The sequence below is a fragment of the Odocoileus virginianus genome, chromosome 20 (genome assembly GCF_023699985.2).
Source record: "Odocoileus virginianus isolate 20LAN1187 ecotype Illinois chromosome 20, Ovbor_1.2, whole genome shotgun sequence".
Lineage (NCBI taxonomy): Eukaryota > Metazoa > Chordata > Mammalia > Artiodactyla > Cervidae > Odocoileus > Odocoileus virginianus.
The window spans coordinates 13,451,714-13,475,817 of record NC_069693.1 but is presented as its reverse complement, the minus strand read 5'-3'; the positions used below and the strand labels follow the sequence as shown (position 1 = coordinate 13,475,817).

The following is a 24,104-nucleotide window of genomic DNA, read 5'->3' as shown; positions in this document are numbered from 1 at the left end:
AGCGCAGCCACGGAAGCAGCAGCATCCCCACCCAACGGCAGGGTCGACCCCCACCCCCACCCGCCTCTCCCAGCCAGCCTTCCAGGAAAATCGGCCTGCTGCCCAAGGCACAGACCCGATGAGTGTCCTCGCCAGCGAGGCTGGCAGAACCCCCAGCTCAGGCAGGCCAATCGACAGTGGTGCTAATTAGCTTAATTAACCCAGCCCCGAGGGAGTTGCCGGGGTTGGAGGCCAGAGCTCCCAGTCATCTGGGATCGGGCCCAGCCAAGTTAGAGCCTTTGGTCGCCTTCCGCTCCTGGCCCGGCCATCACAGGAAAAAGAAGTTGCTGTTGTCCCGCTCCTAACCTCAGGGCCGCCTTTGTCATTTTTCTGTCTCCCTCTTTCTTTTCTAACATGAGTGGTTTAATTCCCCAGCGTGGCAAATGCAAGTTCAGACAACATGGGCAAATTAGGGACTCTGTCCAAGGCTGTCAGTCAGAACTCTGAGAGAGGGTACCTCCTTCTGGGTGTTTTCTTCATTTGTGTGTTAGATGGTAAAACATGCAGAGGATAAAAACCAAACTAGTTCAAAAGGGTGTGCCGAGAAAACCAGACCTCTCTCCCTTCCCTGGCCCCCAGCCATCTAGTTCCCCTCCCCAGAGCAACCATTGTTTCATTCCTGGTCCATCCTTACAGAAATGTTCTGAACATGACTGAGCACACGTGAGTGTGTGTGTTTCCTTCCCGACACCCCCCCCCTTTTTTTTATCCATGGGGTCACCTCCTGTCTGTGCTCCAGCCTCTTTCACTTGCTCTTTTCTCAGCTTGGCGGCAGTTCCATATTAGATAGAACACACAGAAGGTGATCTCATTCTTTTTAACAATCAGAGTCGAGTCCATTTTATCCTCAGAGGTCATTAGATTTAAACATTTATAAAGACCAGAGATCTTGAGAAGAAGGGAAAAGATCAGAGGTGCACAAACCCAGTTTTTTTTCTTTTAACCTGGAATTAATGCCATCTTAAATTATTGCTTAGAATTTTCAGTTTAGACAATACATTAGGAAATCCTCCCTGAAGAAAGAGAATGAGGACAAAAATGATGAGTTTGACTCTCCAAACTGAATTTCATCATATTTTATTCCTTTTAGACATGTCACAGCTGCCCACTAACAGTGTCAGGCCATGTGGAACTTGCAGTGGATAGATAGATGTGGAGCCAAGGGTCAGAAAGAAGGTTCTAGCAGGATTTCTTCCAGGGAGCCAGCCCTCCCCTGGAGAATCAGGAGAGCCCCACTCAAGTCCTAGGGGTCCTGAGCTGGGAAGATAGTTTCAGCAAATGAACCCAAACAGAGCAAGGAAGGAATGCTTATGTTCTGTGGCTTGACTTTTTAAAGTATCTCTATCCTTTATTTTATTTTTGTTGGCCGTGCTAGGTCTTCGTTGCTGTGCACTGGCTTTCTCTAGTTGCAGCAAGAGGGAGCTGCTGTCTACTTGCGGCGCGAGGGCTTCTCATTGTGGTGGCTTCCTTTGGTGCAGAGCATGGGCTCCAGGGTGCGTGGGCCTCAGTAACTGTGGTCCTAGGCTTAGCTGCTCCATGGCATGTGGGATCTTCTTCCCAGACCAGGGATCGAACCCGTGTCCACAGCATTGGCAGACAGATTCTTAAACGCTGGACCACCAGGGAAGTCCTCTATACTTTCTCCTGGTTTATGAAGTCATTTAAGCTTGCTGGGAAAGGAAGAGAGAGAAGAAGGGAGGTTGGAAGGAAGGAAGGAGATGGGTAGGTAGGTCAGCTGATGGGTTGGAAGAAAGGTCAGTTCTGTGTGATACACATTTAGCAACTAAGTCGGTGTGCCTGCCAGCCTTGTCCCCAGCCCCGAACATAAACACAGACTGTGGGTGAGGTGGGAGGAGTGAGACCCCAACACAGTCACACAGGGCAAATCACTGTGAGATGAATACAGTGAAGAAGTAGCACAGGTGAGTGTGATGTAGCTCACCTGGGTAGGAGGGAGCCACAAAAGGTGGAGTGTCAGGGAGGGCCTCTCTGAGGAGGTGACATTTGAGTAAAGCTGGGTGGATGAGAAGCTGCCATTTGCAGGGACTGCTGGGAAGGATGCTCTGGGCAGACAGAACAGCCGATGCAAAGGCCCTGAGGCAGGAACTTTCCTGGCGTGTTTCAGGAACCTTGGGAAGCCTGTATGGGAGGAGATGAGGGCTGAGGTGGGGTGGAACAGATTGTTTTGGACCTGGTGGGCTGTGGCAAGGAATATTTTTAGAAAGAGAATCCCTCCCACATATCTACCTTAGGAGCTGAGAGTTTGGTAAACTTGAATATACCACACTAAGCTATGTGTGGGGCTTCCCTGGTGGCTGAGACAGTAAAGATTCAACCTGCAATGCGGGAGACCTGGGTTCGATCCCTGGGTTGGGAAGATCCCCTGGAAGAGGGCACGGCAACCCCCTCTAGTATTCTTGCCTGGAGAACTCCATGGACAGAGGAGCCTGGCAGGCTACAGTCTATGGGGTCTCAAAGAGTTGGACACAACTGAGTGACGAAGCACAGCACAGCATAAACTGTGTGTGAGTTTTGTTTCCTAAAAATGTTTTCACATCACACATACCCCCCTTCTTTTTTTTAATATTTATTTGGCTGCACCAGATCTTAGTTGTGGTACACAGGATCTTTAGTTGTGGCATGCAAACTCTTAGTTGCCACACGTGGGATCTAGTTCCCTGACCAGGAATTGAACCTGGGCCCCCTGCATTGGGAGTGTGGAGTCTTAGCCACTGGACCACCAGGAAAGTCCCCATAACCACTTGCTTATTCCCATGATGTATCTGGGCAAACCTCTTCCCATGTCGTGTGGACCAAGTTCTCTTGTCTCCAGCAGCCAGAGGGGGTTATTCTGGGGTACTACTGTCCCTCCCTGCGGGGCCTTGTCCTGCCACTACTGGCCAGTGCTGTTTCCTCCTTAGTCAGGACTTCATGAAGTGTCCCCGAACACCTGGCACCTGGGAGGGGACACTCCCAGATGGAGAACTCCTGGGGTGGAGACAGTGCACGGTTTTACACTTTCAGGAGGTCATCTTACACCCTTCCCAGAGGGGAGCCTCGTGGACCGCGCCCCTTGGGATTCTGGGAAATGGCAAAATCGAAAGGGAAGCAGGAGGGGTGAGGCCCCTTCGAGCTCCCAGGGGAACAACGTGTACTCTGGGGGGGGTGTGTCTTTCTTGCTTGTGTCTGTTTCTCTCTTGGATAGAAAGATTTTCGTTTGCCCAGAAAGCATACTTCCCTAATAATGATGGAGCCAGAATTACCCTAGCCCTGGAATTCTCATTTGAGAAGGAATACGACCTAACAAGAAAAAAAAAACTTAACCACCCTCTCTTCCTTCCTTTGTTGAAATCCCAAGGCTGGCAGCTGAGAAAATAAGAGAAAAAATAAAAAAACATAGACTTCAGTACCCTCAGGAGCCCAAGATATCTTATTTCTTCCTGAGTTCAAAGACTCTTCTTTTTTTCTTTCTTGAGTTACACAATGATGAAGTCTAGGTGTCAGCTCTTTTTAAACTATTTTTTATTATTATTTTTGTTACAATACATGATTATAGCAAAATAAATTCAAGCAGTTCAGAAGGGTGTTTGTATCAGATGAAAAGTGAAAGGCTCATTTTTCCACCTTCTAATATGACTCCTACTTCCCAGAAGTAATTATTGTTCATAATTTCTTCCAGAATTTTTTTTAATGTATAAAAGCATTTTTAAAAAGACTAATTTATTTGGCAGTGTCGGGTCTTAGATGTGGCACATGGGATCTTTGTTGGGGCATACGCACTCCTCTAGTTGGGGTGCCTGTGTTTTTCTTTAGTTACGGTTCCTGGCCTCCGTTGCCCCGCAGCATATGGGAATCTTAGTTCCCTGACCAGTAATCAAACCCATGTCCCCTGAATTGGAAGGTGGATATTTAACCATGGGGCCACTGGGAAAGTCCCTATAAAAGCTTATCATTAAACCCAAAGTGATTATGTTTCACATACTATACATCTTTCGTACACCAACTCTTTGATAGAAACGTGACAGCCAAGCGCTGTCGTGATGCCCGTGGGCTCGGCAGCCTGGTGGCTGAGACTGGAATCCTGACTCCTCTGCTCCCAGGCTGTGTGACTGTGGACAGTTACTTTAACCTCTCTGTATCTCAATTTCCCACCTGTAGAGAAGAGATGCCAATTACAGTGGCTCCCAAGGAGGGCTGCTGTATAGATTTCACAGGTTAGCTCACATGGAGCCCTTGGACTGGTAGATAGCGCCTGGCTCTGTGCTTCTGTTAGCTGTCATTATTTCTTTCCCAGGTGGGGGGGGGGGGGGGTGGCAACACCTCAGATGAGGGATCCAGTGTTGGCTGGAAAAGTAGGACCTGATCCCAAAGGCTGGGCCAGACTCAGGAGGCAAGAGGAGACTGCAGGGGAAGTCCCAGGAGTGGAGGGCAAAGAGTCCCCAGGAGCCAGCCCGGGCCAGGGAGCTGGGATGACAGCCTGTGGTGCCTGCAGAATGGGGAAGGAGCAGTAGGAGACGACTGTGTGCAGCTCGGGGTGCCCAGCACCCCTAGAGAAATGGTTAGAAGAACAGCTCTCATTTCCCCAGCGTCCACTCTGTGAGGTGCTGGCCAGGCAGTTAGCAGCAAATTCCAAAATGTAGTAAGGTCACTGTGTTTTCCCCATGTGCAAACCAAGGATCAGAGAGGTGGTGTGACTTGCCCAGGGTCCCAGAGCAGGAACAGGCAGAGTCTAGACTCAGACCCAAACCTGTCTGCCCACCAGGGCTCCTGCTGTTAACCCCAGACTGTGCCTCAGTGACTTTTAGATCATAGAGTCTTCTGGAAGGCAGCCCTGAGTCAGCTTTGGGAATGCTGAAGAAGAGTGTGATGATCAGAGTGACCCGGGTTCACAAACCAGCTTCTGGAACAAGAGTGGAAGTTGCTCAGTCGTGTCTGACTCTTTGTGACCCCGTGGACTTCTCCAGGCCAGAACTCTGGCGTGGGTAGCCAGTCCCCTCTCCAGGGGCTCTTCCCAACTCAGAGGTCAAACGCAGGTCTCCCGCATTGCAGGGGGATTCTTTATCAGCTGAGCCACCAGGGAAGCCCAGTGGGAATGGGAGACCCAGTAGAAAAGCAAGATAGTAGCAGTCAGAGGCTGCTCCAAGCCCTTATGCCTCGTCTCTGGATCCTCCCAGCCACCTCCATGATGTGTGAGCCCACCCCATGTGATGGAAAGCAAAGTGAGGGAGATCTGGTGCCAGGCCCTGGAGAGCCCAGGCCAGAGGTCTGCAGTCTGTGGCCCAGCCTGGCCCAAAGAGACCGGTCCCCCCAGGGGATTCTAACTCTGTAGGACCCCCTCCCTCTTCTGTGGCTGGAGTCCCTGGTCCGCACCACCCCTGTGTTCCACCTGAACAACTCTGGAGGTTCCTGTCTCCTTGTTTCCATGAGGGTGATGTCTCTGTCCGCATCTCTTCTAAAGCACAAATCAGGACCAGGCACTCACCAGATCAGACTCTCCAGATGCAATCCTGAGACCCCTCTGTGGCTCATAGGTTCCCGAACGCCTGCCCCAGCCCCTCCCAGGCCTCACTTCCTCCCCCTCACCGTCTTGCCCCTGACGCCTCTGTAAGGTCACCAGGCTTGTTCACACGTCTCAGCCCAGCACTCGCTGTTCTCTCTACCTGGCCTCCTCTTCTACCAGCAGATTCCTGCCTTCTGCCCTTCTGCTCAAACGTCATCCCCTTAGAAAAGCCTGCCCTGGGGCTTCCTGCTGGTCCAGCGGTTAAGACTCCATGCTCCAGTGCAGGGGGCGCACTGATCCCTGAGCAGGGAGCTAAGATCTCCATGCCATGTGGTGCTGCCAGATGATGACAAGAAAAGCCAGCCTCCATCCCCAGCGACCCCTGTCCTTTTACCCAGCTTTATTTGTCTTCAGAATACCTCTCGCCACCTCGCATTATGGGGTCTCTTTCCCTGTTCATTTATTCATGGTCAGTCTCTCTGACGGGTCTGCTCCACATTCACTGCTCTATTCCTGCCGCTGAGCACACACACGGCACAGAGGGGGCTCCCAGGCCACATCTGAGGGATGGGCAAGTGGCGAGGATAACCCGGGTCTCACCTCTGTCCATCTTCACCGGGTGACGTGGGGAAGCCGCGGTCACTCGCCCAGTGGTGGTTGGCTCCCTAGGGTCAGGACGGCTTTGAGAAGCGACTTGAGCCTCCTGAGACCCCTCTGACCGTGACCTCCTCCTTCCAGGCAGGTGGACAGCAGCACGAGAAACGTCTTCGGGCAGCCGCGGTTGAGGGCCTCCCTCCGAGACCTCCGCTCCCCACGGAAGAACTACAAGTCCACCATCGAAGATGACCTGAAGAAGCTCATCATCATGGACAACCTGGCGCCCGAGCAGGAGAGAGAAACCGGCGTACGTGGAGGCTGCCTGTGCCATGCCCACACCCATGCTCGCATGCGTGCAATCAGACAGGCAGAGGGGGCCGGGCCGGGGCGGGGCAGCTCCCTGCACTCACTCCAGCCTCTTCCCGCCCGAGGCACCCACCGGCCTGTTGGGGCGTGTGTGTGCCCCTGCAGCCAGGAGTCAGGACAGCGCGTTGGTCAGAGACAGGATCACAGTGTGAGCCAGCCTGGCAGGCCCACGGGGCCTTTATCCCCACTGGACCGCATGCAGCTGCCAGTGGATGCTCATGGTGGCTCTCACATCCTTCTCCCCGAGTGTAGGGTGGAAGCAGCACCCGCCTGCCCAGACCACAGGACCAGGAGTGGAGGGAGTGCTCAGGGGGCACTTGGGCTCCTGTGACCCAGAGGTGGGGGGAGGCCAAAACAGCAGGCGTTCTCTGTCCCTCTCTTCTCTGCCTCCCCTGGTGGGCCAGGCGCTTGGGCAGGTGCACTCTTGTTGGGACCTGGGTGGCCCCAGTCTCTTCAGGGTTTCCTCCCACCAGCTCTGGGGGGAGCCAGCACTCTGTCCCAGGTGGTCCCCACCAACGCCTGGGTCTCCTGCTCTAGCTGAGGTCACCCCACCTTCCCTACCTCCCCTGGAGCTGGAGAGTGGGGTCAGCCCTCCAGACCCAGGTGGGCTGCAAAGAGGGGAGGAGGAATCCTCAGGCAGAAGTGCTGTACTTTGGGCAGAAATGGGTGCTGGGTGGGTCGGAACTGCAGAGGTGGGGAAGAAGTATCCGAGGGCAGTAACCGTGGGCCTGGCCCTGACCACACCCCTGTCCTGGCAGCAGTCGCCACAGAAGAGCCTGCAGCGGACGCTGTCAGATGAGAGTCTGTGCAGTGGGCGTCGGGAGCCCAGCTTCGCCAACCCTGCCGGCCTGGAGCCGGGCCTGCCCAGCGACGTGCTCTTCACCAGCACCTGCGCCTTCCCCTCCAGCACGCTGCCCACCCGCCGCCAACACCAGCACCCCCACCCGCCTGGCGGCCCTGGCCCCATCCCCACCACCGCCGGCAACAGCTTCCCCGAGAAGAAATGTGAGCCTGGGAGCCTGGAGGCTGGTTGGGGTGAGGGGTAGCGGGGCAGGAGGGCATGAGCATGCAGATCACCTCGAGGTCAAAGGCCACAGATCATCAAAGTCAGATGAGGGTGGAAACTGAAGTACACAGGAGCTTCCGGGGACCCCAGTGGTTCTGCACAATGGGTGTCACCCTCAGAGCAGGGGATTGTTGGCCAAGCATCAGTCACCTAGGAATGGGGGGCCCCCCAAGGATTGGGGTCATCTGAGACCAGAGAGAGGGCGTTAGTCTCTCTAGGTATCTCCAGACTGGAAGCTCATTACTAGGGCCTGAGGATCAGGGTTTCCATTATATGCGCCCCTTTCCCAGCTCCCTGTTCCAGCCCCAGCTCCCTGTTCCAGCACCAAGTAGATAACCTCATGAATTCTTTTTTTTAATATTTATTTTTATTTATGTATTTATTTGGCTGCTCCGGGTCTTAGTTGAAGCACCCAGGATCTTTAGTTACAGCCTGTAAACTCTTAGTTGTGGCATTTGGGCTCTAGTTCCCTGACTAGGGATCAAACCTGAGCCCCCTGCATTGGGGGCACAAGAGTCTTAACCCCTGGACCACCAGGGAGGTCCCTGCCTTCACATACGTGACTTCCTCCAGTCCTCCCGGCTCTCGAAGGGAGGGGATACCGTGGCGTGACCACCATCAGCAAATATTTACTGAGGGAGTGCTGTGTGCACGGTTGCGTGCTGGCTGGGGTCAGTGTGCCTTCAGTCCACCTTGTAATCCTGTATCCACAACCTCAGAGGCTCTGGGACTGGAAGGCAGGACAGAAGTCCAGGCCAGGCACGCCCCCCCCCACCCAGCAGTGCCCGACCCAAACGGATGTAAAGCTGTTCATGGCCCTTCTTTACCCCACTTGGCGTGAAGCATCCGTTGCTTAGTTGAGGAACACGGGTGTGTTGATTGGGGGCCGCTGCCGACCTTTCCAGGTGTATGTGTGTATATAAAGTATGTCATTACTTTGTCAGATCGCCACAAACCTTGACTTCAGAGATGTGCCCACCCCCAGGTTTCAGCTGCGGGGCTGTGCCCTGTAGCATCTGATGGAGCCCTTTTGTACACCACAGTGGATGGAGGAGGCTCAGGGACTTTTTTTGAAGAGTTCTGTCTCCCCCCTTAAAATTCTGCCACAGCTTCTCACTGACCTCCTATCTGGGTCCATATTCCTTGCCCTGATATTTTGGGGCTCCACCCGAGGGCCCTTCCTTAGTGCCTCCACTTCACGGCACCCTCCCTGAGAACTTCCTGTCCACACTCGCCCTCCTCAGGGTATTCCAAGTGACTTCCCTCTGCCTGCCATGCTGTTCCCCCAGCCCCCTGCTTGGTACCTGACGCCTTTAGGGCTTTGCTCAGATCTGGCTCTTTCCTGGAGTCTCCCGTAAGCCCCAGGCCGGGTCCTTTCTCCCGTCTTAAACTCGAGAGCCCCTGGCCCACCCCTCTGTTGGCTTTCTCCCACTGTTTCTCCAGCCCCGGTCCGGGCCAGGCTCTGCTGTGGGCTCTGGGCACCCAGCAGTGGGGGGCACATCGCCCCCTGCCCTGGTGGCAGAGCTTCCCGGCGGTTTCTCCTGCTTATCTGAGCTTCACTCTGTGTCTCCTTCATCAGCCTCTCACCTCCACTGCCCTGCCCGTGCCGAAGGCAGGTCCTGGCATGAGGAAGCATTTGACACATGGTGAGAAGGCAAGAGGCGGGCCAGGGCAGGGGTAGTGTGCCCAGAGATCACAGACAGACAGACAGACAGAGTACCTGCCTGGCTCTAACTATCCTTTCAGTCGTGACAAAGATGCTGCCTCCTCCAGGAAGTCCTCTCTCCCTAACCAGGCTGAGTCAGGCACCTCCTCTGGGCAGCCCCTGCCCCCAGCTCCCTCCCATCCCATCATGCTCTCTCAGCCTTGGTTTCCCCACCACAGCCCTGCTCTTTCCTGGCGGTCGCTGTGTGGGAATGAATCTGTCTCCCCCCGCTGGACTGGGGACTCCCTAAGAGCAGGACCCAGGGTTGTCTGGGTCCTTGCAGTGACTGCAGCCCAGGGCCCTCTTTCTCATGAAACACGCACACACACACCCCATCTCTGTGCCCATCTGACTCCCCTGTCCTCCTGAACCTGAGAGTCCCATCTGGCCAGGGGCCCCAGGCCTTTCCATGTCTCCACGCCTGCTCGAGAGCCCTTCCCAAGCCACGTCGGGGCTGAAGAGGTGCTGTCAGCCCGAGCCCAGGCTCCCCTGATGAAGGGCCCTCAAGGCCAAGGAGCCTCTCACGAGGCAGCGCCTGAGATGACTTGCATGGCAGAGGCAGCTGCTCCCACGGTCCCCACCCGCTCGGCCACGAGACACTAGGAGGCTGGAAACGGGAGTGTGGGGATCAAGGGCATCCTTCTGCCTGCCTTCTCATCCATTCCCCTGAGCACTCATTCACTTGCCAACGAGCACCTCACATCCTGAGAGCCGGGTGGCTGGGGTTTGTGGTCAGGTCCTGACCTCACAGCTGTAACCTCCCTGTGCCTATAGAATGTAGGCCAAAAAAGCACCCTCCTCACTGAGTTAATATGAGAATCAGACAAGCTAGTACAAGGGAAACACCAAACTCAGAGCCTGATACGCAGTAAGCGTTGAAAAAAACACTAGCTGTTGATGTGTTTGTTTGTCAGCGTTCTGTCACCAGGAGCGAGCATTGTACCTTCTCATCAGTCAGATTTGCGCCTCTGAACTAAGACATGAGCAGGGAGCCTCTCAAGACCAACACCATGTGGGGCCGGGCTTAGAGCAGGGTCAGCAGCAGACCCCACGTGTCAAACTCAGGTGCCCCCACCAGCGAGAGAGAAAGTGCGAGGCAGCCAGCTTCCTGTTCTGAGCCCCAGTCGCCCCTCTGTCACAGGGGGTCATAGTAGTGCGTCCCTCCTGGCTGATTTGGGGGAGTGGGGGCTGAGAGATGAGCGCTGTAGTACCCAGTGTGGTGCCCGGCGAGAGGTTGGACCTGGGGTACGTGGAGCAGGCCCAGCCTTTCCTGCCGGAGTCACCGCCCGACCTCCGTGCTTCCCTGTCACCCTCTGCGCCCTCCCCATGGGGTCTGTGAGGCCTCAGTGAGTCAGGGCCTAAGCCCGGCAGGGGGACTCCCTCCATCTCTGCAGCAGAAGCCACCGTTGACACGCTGCCTGTGCCTTCCATCCTTTCCAGCACCCTGAGACACTTTCCCTGCCTGTCACGTCATGCCTGAACCCACCAGGCCTCCCCACAGTGACCCTAAACACCAGCTGTACCCCAAAGCCCCACGTTCTGTCTGCAGCCTGGCACTCTCCCCTCTGCTCCAGACGCACGTGGCCTGCATCCCACCCACGGCTCTGTGCGGGTGTCTCAGGCTTTTCACACTCACACCTCCAGAAGCCTCACTTCTGGTCTCGCCCCCGGTCCTCCCCAACTCAGTGCCAGCTCCAGGATCCTGAAGTCCTCCCGGATCCCCCCTTGTCTCACACCCACGTCCACCCGCAGGGAATGCTGTCGGCCCCACCTGCCAGGCAGACCCAGGACCTTGTCCCTCCAGCCGTACCGGGCCCTGTCTGCCTTCAGCTCCCTCCTGGACCGTCCCAGGAGCCTCCTCACAGCCTCCCTGATCCCCCCACAGAAAGCCAGAGGGATCCAGTGGACACCGGTGACAATTCAGAACCCTGCTCTGGCTCCGTCTCACTTGGGGAAGAGATACGGTTCTTGTCGTAGCCCCCAGGGCCCTGCACCCTCCAGCCCTGTCACCACCTTCTGTCCCAGCCACGCGAGCCTCCTCTTTTTTTTTTTTTAAAGTTTGTCTGTGCTGGGTCTTAGTTGTGGCATGTGGGATTTAATTCCCTGACAAGGGATCGAACCTGGGCCCCCTGCAGTGGAAACGCAGAGTCTTAGCCACTGGATATCTAGAGGAGTGCCCTCCTCAGTGTTTCTTAAACCTCCTGGCACGTTCCTGCTTCAGGGATTCATTTCTCACTGGTTGGTTCATCTGCCCAGAAAGCTCTTCTCCCAAGATGTACCCCCTGACCACCCACCACGGCCTCGCCTCCTTCGGAGTTTTGTACAAAAGGCCATCTTCTCCGCAAGGCCTCCCCTGGCACCCTGTTTGAAATCATACCCACATAAATATCCGAGACTCCCACCCCCTTACCCTGCGGTTGTTTTCCCTGGCATTTATCATCTAATAAATATAATTTATTCATTTAATTATATATAACAGTGTAACAGTTATGTAATGTTACATAATTGTATGTGAAGTGTAAAGTAACGTGTTCATTTCTTTATTTCTCCCACGTTGTCACTCGCACCCATCCTCTCCCCACCCAGCCACCATCTCAGCCTCCGAGCTCTCACTGGCCGACGGGCGGGACCGGCCCCTGCGGCGTCTGGACCCAGGAATGATGCCACTCCCCGACACGGCTGCTGGCCTCGAGTGGTCCAGCCTGGTGAACGCAGCCAAGGCCTATGAAGGTAGGCGCCTTCCACCCAACCCCACCAGATCCCCACTCCCTTCTCTGTTCTGGAAGGATCCGTGGAGGGCCTTGGAGCTTTTTTTTTGGTAGCTTACTCTATTTTATTTAACTTAGCCCTCTGTACTGCTGTGCTCAGTCGTGTCCAACTCTGCATCCCCACGGACCGTAGCCCACAAGGCTCCTCTGTCCATGGCATTCTCCAGGCAAGAGTACTGGAGTGGGTTGCAGTTTGCTCCTCCAGGGGATCTTCCCGACCCAGAGATCAAACCCTTGTCTGTTGTATTGGCATATGGGTTTTTTACCACAGAGCCACCTGGAAGCCCACTTATCCTCTCTGTCAACATTACCTTTTTTCTTTTTCCCTTGGTCAAAGTGGGCCTTTTTCTAAGAATTAAGATGTGTTTTCTTTTTAATTTATTTTTTAATTGGAGGAAAATTGCTTAAAAAATATGGAACACTTCACAAATTTGAATGTCATCCTTCTGCAGGGGCTGTGCTAATCCTCTCCATCGTCCCAATTTTAGTGTATGTGCTGCCAAAGTGAGCACGGCCTTGAGGCTTTAAAGGGGGACACACTCAGGTTCCACATCAGGGGAGGGCAGGGTTCACATCCTCCCTGTCACTTGCTCACTGTGCAGTCCTGGGCAAATGTCTTCATCTCTCTCATCCCCCCAGCTAGAATTGAGACTGTGTACCCACTGCCTAGGGCCACAGGGAGGAATCTATGAAAACTGTGTATAAAACCTGTCATCACAGAACATGCCATCAACAGACAGTGCTCTCTGTTACTATTTTAGTGCAGAAGTGTAGTGATCCCAGTTGTACTTAGATGTCCTTTGGCTACAAGTGGCAGAATATCCAGTGACTTAAACAAGGTCTATGTGGTGAAAATTCCAGGGGTGGGCAGTCAGGCTGGCGGGCAGTAAAAATTTCTGGGGTCATCACTTCTGATTAGGGTCAAACTCCTTCCCCGCTCTGCTCTGCCATTCCTGGGGACCTCACCCTCACAGTTGGGCTGCTAGAGCTCTGGCCATCACGTCCAGCTCTGCCCAGCAGGGAGAGACAGACACCCACCCCACCCCCACTTGAAGGATGTTTTCCATAGCCTCACCCTCCTCCTGCACTTAATCCCATTGGCCTGAGTGTCATGGCCACACCTTGCTACACGGCAGGCTAAGGAATGAGGCCCTGTGCACGACTGAAATTTGGCATCTACTGTTATGGAGAAAGAGAAAACAGACCATAAGACAACTGGCTGTCTCTGCCATTTCCATCCCATGTGTCCTTGGGCAAGCAGCTTTACCTTTCTCAGCCTGGGTTTCCTCATCTGTGAAACCCTGACAGATAAGAATGTATTCTTCTGGCTCAGTTTTCATCTTTTAGGCCACAGCTTTGCAGTCCCTCCTCCAGGAAGCCCTCCCTCATATCCCTTAGTCTGGATCAGACACCGCCTCCTGTTTCCCATGGCCCTGACTCCTTGGCCTGTGCCCTTGCTTTCTTTTTAATCAGTTAATTAATTTGGTTGCATCAGGGCTAAGTTGCAGCACTCAGGCTTCTCTAGTTGTGGCTCATGGGCTTAGTGGCCCCAAGCATATGGGATCTTAGTTCCCTGACCAGGGATTGAACCCACCCCCCTTGCACTGGAAGTAGAGAGTCTTAACCACCGGACCATCAGGAATGTCCCCTGCAATAAGTTGTTTTTAAAAAGTAAAGGAGAAGGGGCTTCTCTGTTGGCTCAGTCGTAAAGAATTCGCCTACCAATGCAGGAGACATGGGTTTGATCCCTGGTACAGGAAGATCCCAAACGCCACATGGCAGATGCCATGCACCGCAACTGCTAAGCCTGCGCTCTAGAACCCAGGAGCCGCAGCTGCTGAGCCCATGCGCCTAGAGCCTGCGCTCCACAACAGGAGACGCCACCACAATGAGAAGCCCTTGCACTGGAACTAGAGAATAGCCCCCGCTCACCACAACTAGAGAAAGCCCATACACAGCAACGAAAACCCAGCGCAGCCAGAAATAAATTTTTTTTTTTAATGTGAAGGAAAAGAGTGATCAGGAGAATTAAAAACCAAAGAGATCCCTGGGCAGGAACCCCAAGGTATGTTGAAGTGTGTTGAAAAGTGCTGAAACGGGTGATGGGTTCACAACCCCTGATGCTCTTTTCTCTGCTTTGGGGCCTGTTTGAAACTCTTTATATGAAAGCATTTTCAAAAAGCATAAATATTGAATCCAAGATAAAAAACAGCAGCTATAAAGGATGTTATTTAGAGAATTGGGGAAATTTCAAGGTGATTGTCTATTAGACGATAATAGCATGTCAACGTCAACTTGCCTGAGGACGATGTTGTGTCAGGAATATATAGGAGCATTTCTTTTCCTTTCTGGAGATGCAGCATGAAGTACTCAGGGGTGAAGTACCAGGATGTTGGTGCATTCCCTTCCCCAATGGTTAGGGAAGGAAGTGCACACAAACACAGGAAGTAAGTGTGGCATGACTGTTAACGTTGGGGAAGGCATTTGGGTGTTCACTGAGCTGTTCTTGGAGCAGGGAGTTAGAAATAAAGGGACCCGCCTTTGCCTCCCCAGGAGGGGCACAGCCCCTCCTCTCTTCTGTCCTGAGACTCACTTAGTGAGAAAATGTCAGCTGCACAGTCATGTCCTACTCTTTGTGACCCCATGGACTGTAACCCACCAGGCTCCTCAGAATGGGATTCGCCAGGCAAGAATACTGGAGTGGGTTGCCATTTCCTTCTCCAGGCGATCTCCCTAACCCAGAGATTGAACCAGGGTCTCCTGCATTGGGCTTCCCTTGTGGCTCAGCTGGTAAAGAATCTGCCTGCAATGTAGGAAATCTGGGTTCAGTCCCTGGGTTGGGAAGATCCCCAGGAGAAGGGAAAGGCTACCCACTCCAGTATTCTTGCCTAGCGAATTCCATGGACAGTCCATGGGGTCGCAAAGAGTCAGACACGACTAGCGACTTTACTTTCACTCCTGCATTGCAGGCAGACTTCTTTACCATCTGAGCCACCAGGGAAGCCCCAGGACTCACTCAGCCAGCCACTCTTTGGATGCGTTCAGACTGTTTTCGAGTTCTGCCATCATAGAAGGACCACATAACGGTCCCATGTGAAAATGCAGGCACTGGCTCAGGCCCTGCCCCCCCCCCCCCCCCCGCCCCCAGCCAGTCACGTGTCTGGGGGATGGGACCTGGGCATCTTTGCTTTAACCACCAGCCCCATGAGACTGTTTCTCTCTTCCATATACTTGATAGTCTCTGTTTGGTGTCTCTCTCTGCTTTGGAAGTTTCACATTCATTCTCAGAGTTAGGACATAATGAATCCCTGTGTCCTTATCAGCCATTGTCAACTCTATCCACTTCCGGCCATTTTCCCCCTCACCATTATTGACAAAACCAGGCCATTTCAGCTGAATTGGGGTGGTTCCTTGCCCACACTGTGCTCAACTCCTTTCTCCGTCCCTTGTATTGTGTATAAACTAGTCATCGGGTCCAGAGGCTTACTCAGAAACAGGATGGAATATTGTGTTTGTGTCCTGACTTGGTTTGGTTTTTTGGCAAGAATCCCTCCTATATGCCTGTGTGATCTATGCGGGTGTGATTGGGAGTGTCCTGGGGGTTTGCAGGAAGGGATTGGCCGTTGCGGGGGGAGGGGTGGTGTGAGGAGGAGCTGGGAGCCCAGCCGACCACCGCGCCCCTCTCCCCCGCAGTGCAAAGAGCCGTGTCACTCTTCTCTCTCAACGACCCAGCTCTGAGCCCGGACGTCCCGCCTGCACACAGCCCTGTCCACAGTCACCTGAGCCTGGAAAGGGGGCCCCCGACCCCCAGGACCACCCCAACCATGAGGTGAGGCTCCCCTACCCCGCCGTCCAGGCAGGAGGCCACCCTGCAAGTCCCCCCACCCCCTCAGCAGTAGCAGGAGGGGCGGCCACCGCCTCATCTAACAGACTTTGGGCTCATCCACTCGCTGGGGCCCAGTGGGGACCGAGCAGTGTCGCTCCTGACCTCGCATGGAGGCCCTGTCTCCTCGGTGGAGACAGCACAGTGATCATTGTTCTGCTGCCAGCTTTGAATCAATAAGTGGTACCCCCGGTCTTCCCTGCCTGCTGCCTCACGTCCGCCCCCTCTGTCCACCCTGCTCCCAGCCTCCAGCCTGCCCTCTGTCTGCTCCTGGGTCTCCTCCTTTGCAGATTCCTAAATTACATGCCGGTGCCCCTGACATTTATGTCTGACCTCGTCCCTGGTAGGCCCCAGGCCGGAGTGTCTGGGGACCCAGCGGTGACTGGGGCCTGAGCCCTGTCCTCACGAGGCTTCCAGGGGCGGGGAGGCAGGCCTCTCCCATTTGTCATCTCACATTCGGTGCAGCATGTTTGAGTGCACTAACTTGGCAGAAAATAGAATCACAAAGAGGGAGAGAAGATGGAAATGGCAGGCTTGCATGTCCGTGGATTTAAATAGTGCATTTCACACTCAGCTGCATACTTCACCGTGCAGTGACGTATGCGACAGTAGTGCACTCTACTCTATGGGCAGTTGAAGTGATTTTCGGGGGTGGTTTTGGCTCTTCTTGTTTTTCACTTCACACCCTGGCTTTAGAGCTCAACCTCAAGCCGACAGTGCTGGCCCCACTGTCACAGCAGAGCTGGGCGGTTCCGGGATGGGGCGCTGCAGTGGGGTTGGGAACACGGTGCGTGTAGAAATGCCAGGGCCTGTGGCTTCCCGGCAGACTCCTGGACTCCTCTTGCCCTTAGCTGCTCCCCCCCTCCCACCTGCCTCCAGCCTCCCCCTGTGACTGCAGCTCCCTAAGATGTAGGACCAGCAGGGAGGAAAGAGTGGTGGGGGGTGGGCGGCGAGTCCTTCCCGCTTCTTGAGCGGACACCCTTCCTCCCTTCTCATCCATCCCGGGTGCGTGCGTTCCCACCGTGCCCAGAGGAGCCTTCTGCAAAAAGAGGCTTTCCCCTTCCTCTGCAGGGGCCAGGCAGCCCCACAATGGGGGAACCCACTCAGGAGGAGCCACAGGCTGGGGTCCTGGGTACAGCATCCCTGCCTGAGCTGCTCAGACCTCACACATCACAGGGTGGGCTCTCAGGAACGGAGGCTGTTACCATCATCCGTCTGGTTACAAGTCCTGCCCCCCCGGCAGGCCCTCCTGCTCACGTGCCCACTTACACACCCTGAGTGCCGGCTCCGTGCTAGGGCTTGCTCGGTGCTGGGTGGGTGGATGTGGGGAGGGGGCTTTGTACCACACTGCCCTGGGTGGTGGGAGGTGGGAGGAATTCCTCCTGAAAGTGCACAGTTGGTCCCTCTGCGGGAGCACTGCTGCTCACTTCAGGCCTGGTGCTCCCACGCCCCACCAGGTGAGGAGCCTGCCCCAGACAGAGCACAGCCTTCACCCCCCAGGCACCCCTGGGGACTCCAGCTAGGAGAGAACTGCCCAGAGCCTCAGGGACAAGAGGGGCCTGCACCCTGGGCTCCTCCCAGCTGTGGGCAGAGATCCTGACCCCATCCCCTGCCTTTGCAGCGAGGAGCCGCCCCTGGATCTGACAGGCAAGGTGTACCAGCTGGAGGTGATGCTGAAACAGCTGCACACGGACCTCCAGAAGGTAAGGCCGCCAGGCAGCTGCCTCACATGGCACTTCTCGGATGCCTGGGGGGTGGGCAGGTGGGCAGCAAGGCTGGGGCTCCCATCTCCACCCCCATCCTGTCTGTTCTAGGAGAGGCCACCCAGCTCTGAATGTAGTCATGAGTGAAGAGCTTGACAGTAGGGAAGGCTGGTAACACACCCAGAAACTCTTAGAAGGAGAATAAGTTGGCCCAACCTTATTGGAGGGCGGTCAGACCATATTTATCAAAACCATAATTGTGTACCTTGTCAACCCAGCAGTTTTGCTGTGAGAATTCATTCAACAGAATTCCAAGCACGGCACAAAGAGACCTGTAAGCAGAGGTGTTCACTGCTGGACCACTGGCCATAAAAAACTGGAGCCAGTGCAGCTGTCTGTTCACAGAATAGTGACGTAAATGACAGGACAGCCTTGCAGTGGAATAATCTGCTGCGAATTAGTCATGGCAGAAATCTATATATTCACTGACATACAGAAGAAGTCCAGTAACTCAAGGAGAAAACGCAGCATGCGGCAGACCTGTTTCCTAGAACACTATAACACTTAAAAAATGTCTCCCAGCTGTGGGTCAGAGGGCTATCTAGAAGGTGACATTCCAGATGGTTCCTTATCTCCAGAGTGTGGGAGAGTGAGGAAAAATCAGTGTGGAAGAGACTCTCGCTTGTTGTTTTACATACTTCTGGGTAAAGGGCCAGAAGGTGGCCAACTGTAACGTGGAAGCCTCAGGCATAGGAATCGCGGGGGCCCAGATTCAAATCCCACCCCACCATGTAAGGCCGTGTGATGCTGCACACATCGCTGCCTGAGCATGTTGCCCAGTCCTGAGAGGGAGCCCTGAGTCCACATCCCAGCCCCCTCCTCGCTGCATGAGGAGGTCTGGTCTCCTTTCCTGGTCCAGGAAAAGCGGGGTCACAACATCCCACAACCCTTGGGTGGCTGCAGGACTGGAATGAGGTGATCATAGTAACTGTCACACAGTTACTCCACTTCAGGCTGTGTGCTGAGAGCTCAATATGCGTGACCTCAGGGAAACCTCTCAGCCACTCCTTTGACAGTTTTCTTGTTTTGTTTTTTTGACCAAACAGTGAGGCATGTGGGATATTAGTTTCCCAACCAGGGGTGGAACCCGCACCCCCTGCCTTGGAAACGTGGAGTCTTAACCACTAGACCACCAGGGAAGTCCTGTCAAACCCCCCCCCAGTTTTAGAACTGGGGAAACTGGGGCCCAAAGAGCTTGACCTTCTCTGGGTCAAATGGGCCCATGAGGTGACCAGAGTTTGGGCTCATGAGGTGACCCGCCTGAGGTTACTCAGCTGCTGAACCCTGGCAGCTGGGCAAGGCTCACAGGCCGCAGGGGCTGCCGTTCAGCCTGCGCCCTGCTGACACCAGCCCCCGCCCCACAGGAGAAGCAGGACAAGGCGGTGCTACAGTCAGAGGTGGCCAGCCTGAGGCAGAACAACCAGCGGCTGCAGGAGGAATCGCAGGCCGCCAGCGAGCAGCTGCGAAAGTTTGCGGAGATCTTCTGCAGGGAAAAGAAAGAACTCTGAGGTGGAGAGGCTACCACCCCCACCGGCCGCCTGGGCGGACATGGGCTCCTGCCCTCCTCTCCCTCGGCCCGGCCCCTGGTCGCAGGCGTGACCAAGATACTGCAGCCCAGGCCCCACCGCCCTTTCAAGGACACGGACGCTTGGGGCAGCAGTGGGACCTGAGGGAGGCCTCCCCCGGCTGTCTACTCTTGGTCCTTGAGCCCCAGAGGGCAATGTGGTCTCCGGCCTCCCTCTGAGCTGCTCTCTCTGGTTCTTGGGGGCTGGGCCCATGCCCACACCATCCCCAGGGGGCCCGTCCCACCCTCCTCACCCAACCTCTTCCTAGGACCAAGCCATTGGAAGCTGTAGGAAGGGAGGGAGGGCAGGAGTGAGTCTCCAAACCCCACAGCTCCAGGAGCTCACAAACCAGGTTTCCTCACCACATCCAACAGTATCTGGGGTGGTGGGGCCTTGACCCCTGCATGAAAAATCATGGTGGGAAACTGGCCCAGCGGCGTGGAAGGGCCAGGGCTCTCCATCCTGGGTGCACTGGCTCCAAAAAGCACGGACTTCGCCCCCTCCCCACCCTATCCTCCAAAAAGCAACCGGGAGCACTTTCTTAGAGTTTGATTTATTTTCTTGAGGGGAGGGCATCCCAGGATGGAAAGAGGAAACGCCAGCATTCCAGAGTTAACTTCTTTGATGGGGAAGCTATTTGCACACTTGGGACCATTTCCACAGTCTTTTTCAACCAGTCCCCAGACTGCCAGAGGCCGCGGCGCCTGGGCCCCTCCACCTTCGAGCTACTGACGCGTCCGGGCCCAGCGGCTCACCTCTCCTCCTCCATCAGCCCCGGCCTCTTCTGGACACCAGGAGGGCCTCCACCGAGGCCTCAGGCCAGGACTGGAGAGAAACAGCCTTCATCTCCTCTCTGCTTCTGTTTTCCCTTTACAAGACCCCCAGCCCATCTTGCAGGTCCCCCAGCAGCGACGTTGGACCCCCCTGGGGAACACTGCAGTGCGCACCCCCACTAGGCGCTGGTTCTCCAAAGGCAATAAGGGGCAGCTGGCTGGGCAGCCGAGCCAGTGTGGTACTACGCTGTTCACCCAGGAAACAGAGCTTCTTTTTTTTTTTCCTTTAAAAACAAACAAAATATATATATATATATATTTATTTTTTCATGTAGAGTTGCGCCAGAACAAGTCTGTATGGTCACACAATCTGTGGATTCCCCCAACCTCAAACTGAGGATCGAGGCTTGTTCCCCGCTCCCAGTGGGCTGGGGCTCAGTGGGGGGGACTCAGAGGGACAAAAACCGGGCAGGCCTGGGGACCCTGCTCCAAGCAGCACACTCCAACTGGGAGGTCAGCGCTAGGCGTCCCAGCCCCACGTCCAGAGATCCCCACCACCTTCTCTCTGGGGCCAGAAACCTCAGGGGAGGAGGCCCACACAGGACACAGACTTTTAAGGAGCAAGAGAAAAGGACCCTGGTCCCTGAAGCAACACTGCAGTCCCACAATAAGAGCCCTCGGACCTGCCATCTCCTCTCCCCCAGGAAGGGAGGGGGGGGCGGCCCTTGGGGTCCTCAGCCCTGGCCAACTACTGTGATGTCTCTGCCCCTCTTCCCGGATCCCTTCTTGGAAGGGTTCTCCAGGACCACCCACCCCACCCCCACCCCTTTCCTCCTCAGACCCTAACCTGGAGCCTGCCCCACCCCCACCCTCTTTTTTTAAGTCGTCTCCTACCTTCAGATCATTTGAGTCATCTTGGGGACCTAATCATGTACATTAACACGTGTAAATTAGGATTTTTGGTTTTGTTTCCTGTTGTTTTTTAAGGATCTCTGCAAAGCACATCTATTTAATTCGAGTTTGGTGAAGATAGCAGCAGGGTTTTTTGTGTTTTTTTTTTTCCCCTCTCTTTTCCCCCTAGTATGTTGATTTGTTTCATCTGGATTTTTTTTTTTTTAAGTTCTTTATTGTCTTACCCTCCCCACATCCCCTCCCTATCCCAGTCTTGAGATTTTCTGGCATGTTTCTGGAGGTTTCAAAGGAAATAAATGTTTCATAGAAGTGGCTTGTGTGTTCACTAGCTGAGCAGCCCCACAAAGTCCCTGACAAGAGGGGGTGATCCAGCATCAGCCTCCTGTCCCCCTCGTCCCAAACACCATCACCCCCAGTGCGCGCACACCTTTAAGAACCCAGGAGCACCATTCTCACCAACTTCTCTTTCTCAAAACCCTAGCAACAGAAATCCAACACAGAATGTAAGAAATGTGAAAAGCACAAAGTACTAACCCCTGGACTGCCAAGGGATTCCTTCAAATGTAAGAAATTCTTAAAAAGAGGGAGGTTCTACCCTCACAAGTCATATACTGGAGGCCCAAAACCCAGACCTGGGGTTTCCCTGGTGGTCCAGTGGTTAAGAATCCACCTTATGATTCAAGGGACAGGAGGTCAATCCCTGGTCCAGGAAGATCCCACATGCCTCGGAGCAGCTAAGCCCATGCGCCTCATCTACTGAGACTGCGCTTTGGAGCCCAGGATCCTCAACTACCAGGCACTGCAACAAGAGAAGACACTGCAGGGAGAAGTCTGCACACCACAGCGAGAGAGGAGCCCCCGCTCTTCACAACCAGAGAAAGCCCAAGCGCAGCAACAAAGACTGACCCAGCGCAGCCAGAAGTAAATGCATTGACAGAAAAATGAATTTTTTTTTTAAATAATGATCAGCTTGATCTCAGCTGGCCTTGACCTGCAGTGGCTTGAAGCAGGATTTCTGTTCCTGGTCAGAGATTGAGGTCGGGCCACAGCAGTGAAAGCGCTGAATCCTAACCACTAGACCACCCGGGACAGTGGCCAGTGAAGGCCCTGGCCCATCAGTTGTGTAGAAATGGGTTTCCACATAGAAACAGAAAGTACCGAAATAAGTGTTCGTTAGGAGGGAAAAGAGTACAGTCTGTGTGGATTAGACATATGGGTGGGCTCAGAGAAAGTCACGCCCTCCTGGTAGTTTGAGTCAGTTTTATGGAGCATTTCTTCAGGGTTTCCTTTGGCCGGTCATCTTGCATTGCCTGGTTTGGAGTCCCTCTTTGTTTTATCCCAGGATCCTCTCGTGTGCCCAGGCATCTCTTAGCCAAGATGGATTCCAGCAGAGAGGCCTATGGGTAGGAGTTGACATCACTTACTATGAGGTGACGCCCCCTTCCTTTTGACCTCCAAGGAGCCTTTCTGCACATGTGTAGTGGGGAAAGTCCACTTGACTTGGAGAATAAAGAATGTGTGATCTATCTTTTATCTGGGCAGGGTCCAGCTCTTCTCTCTCCTGCTATTTTGAAGGATCTGTCCACAGGGAAGAAGCCAGCTGTTCACCCTGGGGCCCATCTAGCTCCTACCTCATGGTTTTTAAAATCTGGAGGTGGTACAGAAAGAAAGCTGGATTTTGAGTTTAGTAACTCTGTTCTCAAACTCTGAGCTGCAAGACTCAGAACGGAGGGGCCCCTGCCTCCCAGCTGGGCTGTTGCCCCAGGCCACACCCTCCAGGCAGGCGCTGGCTCATTTGCACCCCCTCCACCCCTGTTCCCCACCCTCGCCTTCTCTCTGCCAGTCATCTAGTTGGTGGTTTGGAGTGAAGAGCAGCTGCTGCTTCCAGTCCCAGAGCTCCAGACGTTGTCAATGTCTTGGAAAGATACTGGTGTCCCCTGGGACCTCAGCCCTGGGTCAGACCCTCATCTTGGGGCTCTCCTGGCCGGGAGGGGTCCTAAACCCCTACCCCCAGGTCTGCAGCTGCCCTGACGAAACCCCTTTTGCAGTTTGACCCAGGGATCGGGGTCAGACTTATTTTCCAAATCCCCAGATTTCATGTGAGAATCCCATGCTCCGGCCTCTTGTGGGAAGTCTGGGTCCAACTCCGCCTGGATCCAAGAAGCAATCCCACTACCTCTTTACAGGCCTGACCCCACGGCTGGGGCTTTCTAGCCCACCTGCCCATTTACCTGTGCTGGACTTTATCATTTCTGAGCTCATACCTGACACTTCTCTAACCCAGACCCCCGCCCTGCAAAGAAAAAAAAAAACTCTTTCCCAAATGGGTACATATTCTTTTTCCAGAGGAGGTGGACCAACTATTTCCACACCTCCTAAAAATTCTAGAGTGTTCCAGACACCCTCCCTGTCTCCGCCCTCCTTGAGGCTCCATCTTCCACCCCGGCTACCCTCCCCCACCGGCACGGAAACGGCGGAACAAGCTGTTCTCACATCCTCTCCTGGCGCCTGTGACACACACCAACTTCCAACACCCCGCAACTCACACACGCCAGCCCGTGCTCTCGCCCGAATGGTGCCCTGCGCGTCCCTTCCTCGGCTTGCCCCAGTTTTCTGCTTCCTCTGCCTGTTTCCCCGCTCTCCCCCCAACCCAAGTGGGCGCCCTCCCTGCCCGCCCCCAGCCTCCCACCCCACTTCTGGCTCTCCCCTCACCCAGCCTTTGAATCCTTTCCTGCTTTTGGCGCTCTCCAGATTTTTCTATTGTCTCCCTCAGTTCTTGACGTCCTCTTGCCCGTGAAGTGTCATCTCTGTATCATTGTCCTGGGACTTTGCCTGTCCTGGATGCTGACTTCATCTCTCTCCCCAAATGTACCTCCTTTCTCATTCTCTCTTCCCCTCTCCTGTTTGATGGGCCCTGGTTCTCTGCCTTCCCTCGCGGAATCTCTTCTACTTCTCTCTCCAAATCACTGACTACTCCTTTCTCTGTCTCTCCCCATGCGTCTGCTATTTTTTATTACTGTTATTTCCTCTCTCCCACTAAATCTCCATCTCGTCTGTTCTCTTCCCCCATAATTCCTGTGGCTCCTTCATCCACATCTCTCTCCCAGATCTATGTCTTCCCTCTCCTGCTCTTTTTTCTGATTTTCTAAAAATGTGTGACTCTGATA

General features: G+C 54.5%; 1 protein-coding gene and 1 non-coding gene across 8 annotated transcripts in view; one reads left to right on the top strand and one right to left on the bottom strand.

The window, feature by feature from the left end:
• SIPA1L3 (signal induced proliferation associated 1 like 3) overlaps positions 1-21,246 on the top strand; it is a 257,180-nt gene extending 235,934 nt beyond the window's left edge. For 6 of the 7 annotated variants that reach the window (XM_070450960.1, XM_070450959.1, XM_020881624.2 and 3 more), the window contains 6 exons: positions 6,278-6,443; positions 7,261-7,507; positions 11,860-12,003; positions 15,735-15,870; positions 17,546-17,627; positions 19,052-21,246. In XM_070450960.1, the coding sequence (XP_070307061.1) occupies positions 6,278-6,443; positions 7,261-7,507; positions 11,860-12,003; positions 15,735-15,870; positions 17,546-17,627; positions 19,052-19,195 (919 nt within the window). In that variant the 3' untranslated portion in view covers positions 19,196-21,246. The remainder of the gene's footprint in view (positions 1-6,277; positions 6,444-7,260; positions 7,508-11,859; positions 12,004-15,734; positions 15,871-17,545; positions 17,628-19,051) is intronic. The other variant, XM_070450963.1, reaches the window with a different exon arrangement.
• LOC139030070 (U6 spliceosomal RNA) lies at positions 12,449-12,553 on the bottom strand. The gene has a single exon (XR_011482389.1). It is a non-coding gene; the product is annotated as a U6 spliceosomal RNA (small nuclear RNA).
• Positions 21,247-24,104: the final 2,858 nt, after the last annotated feature.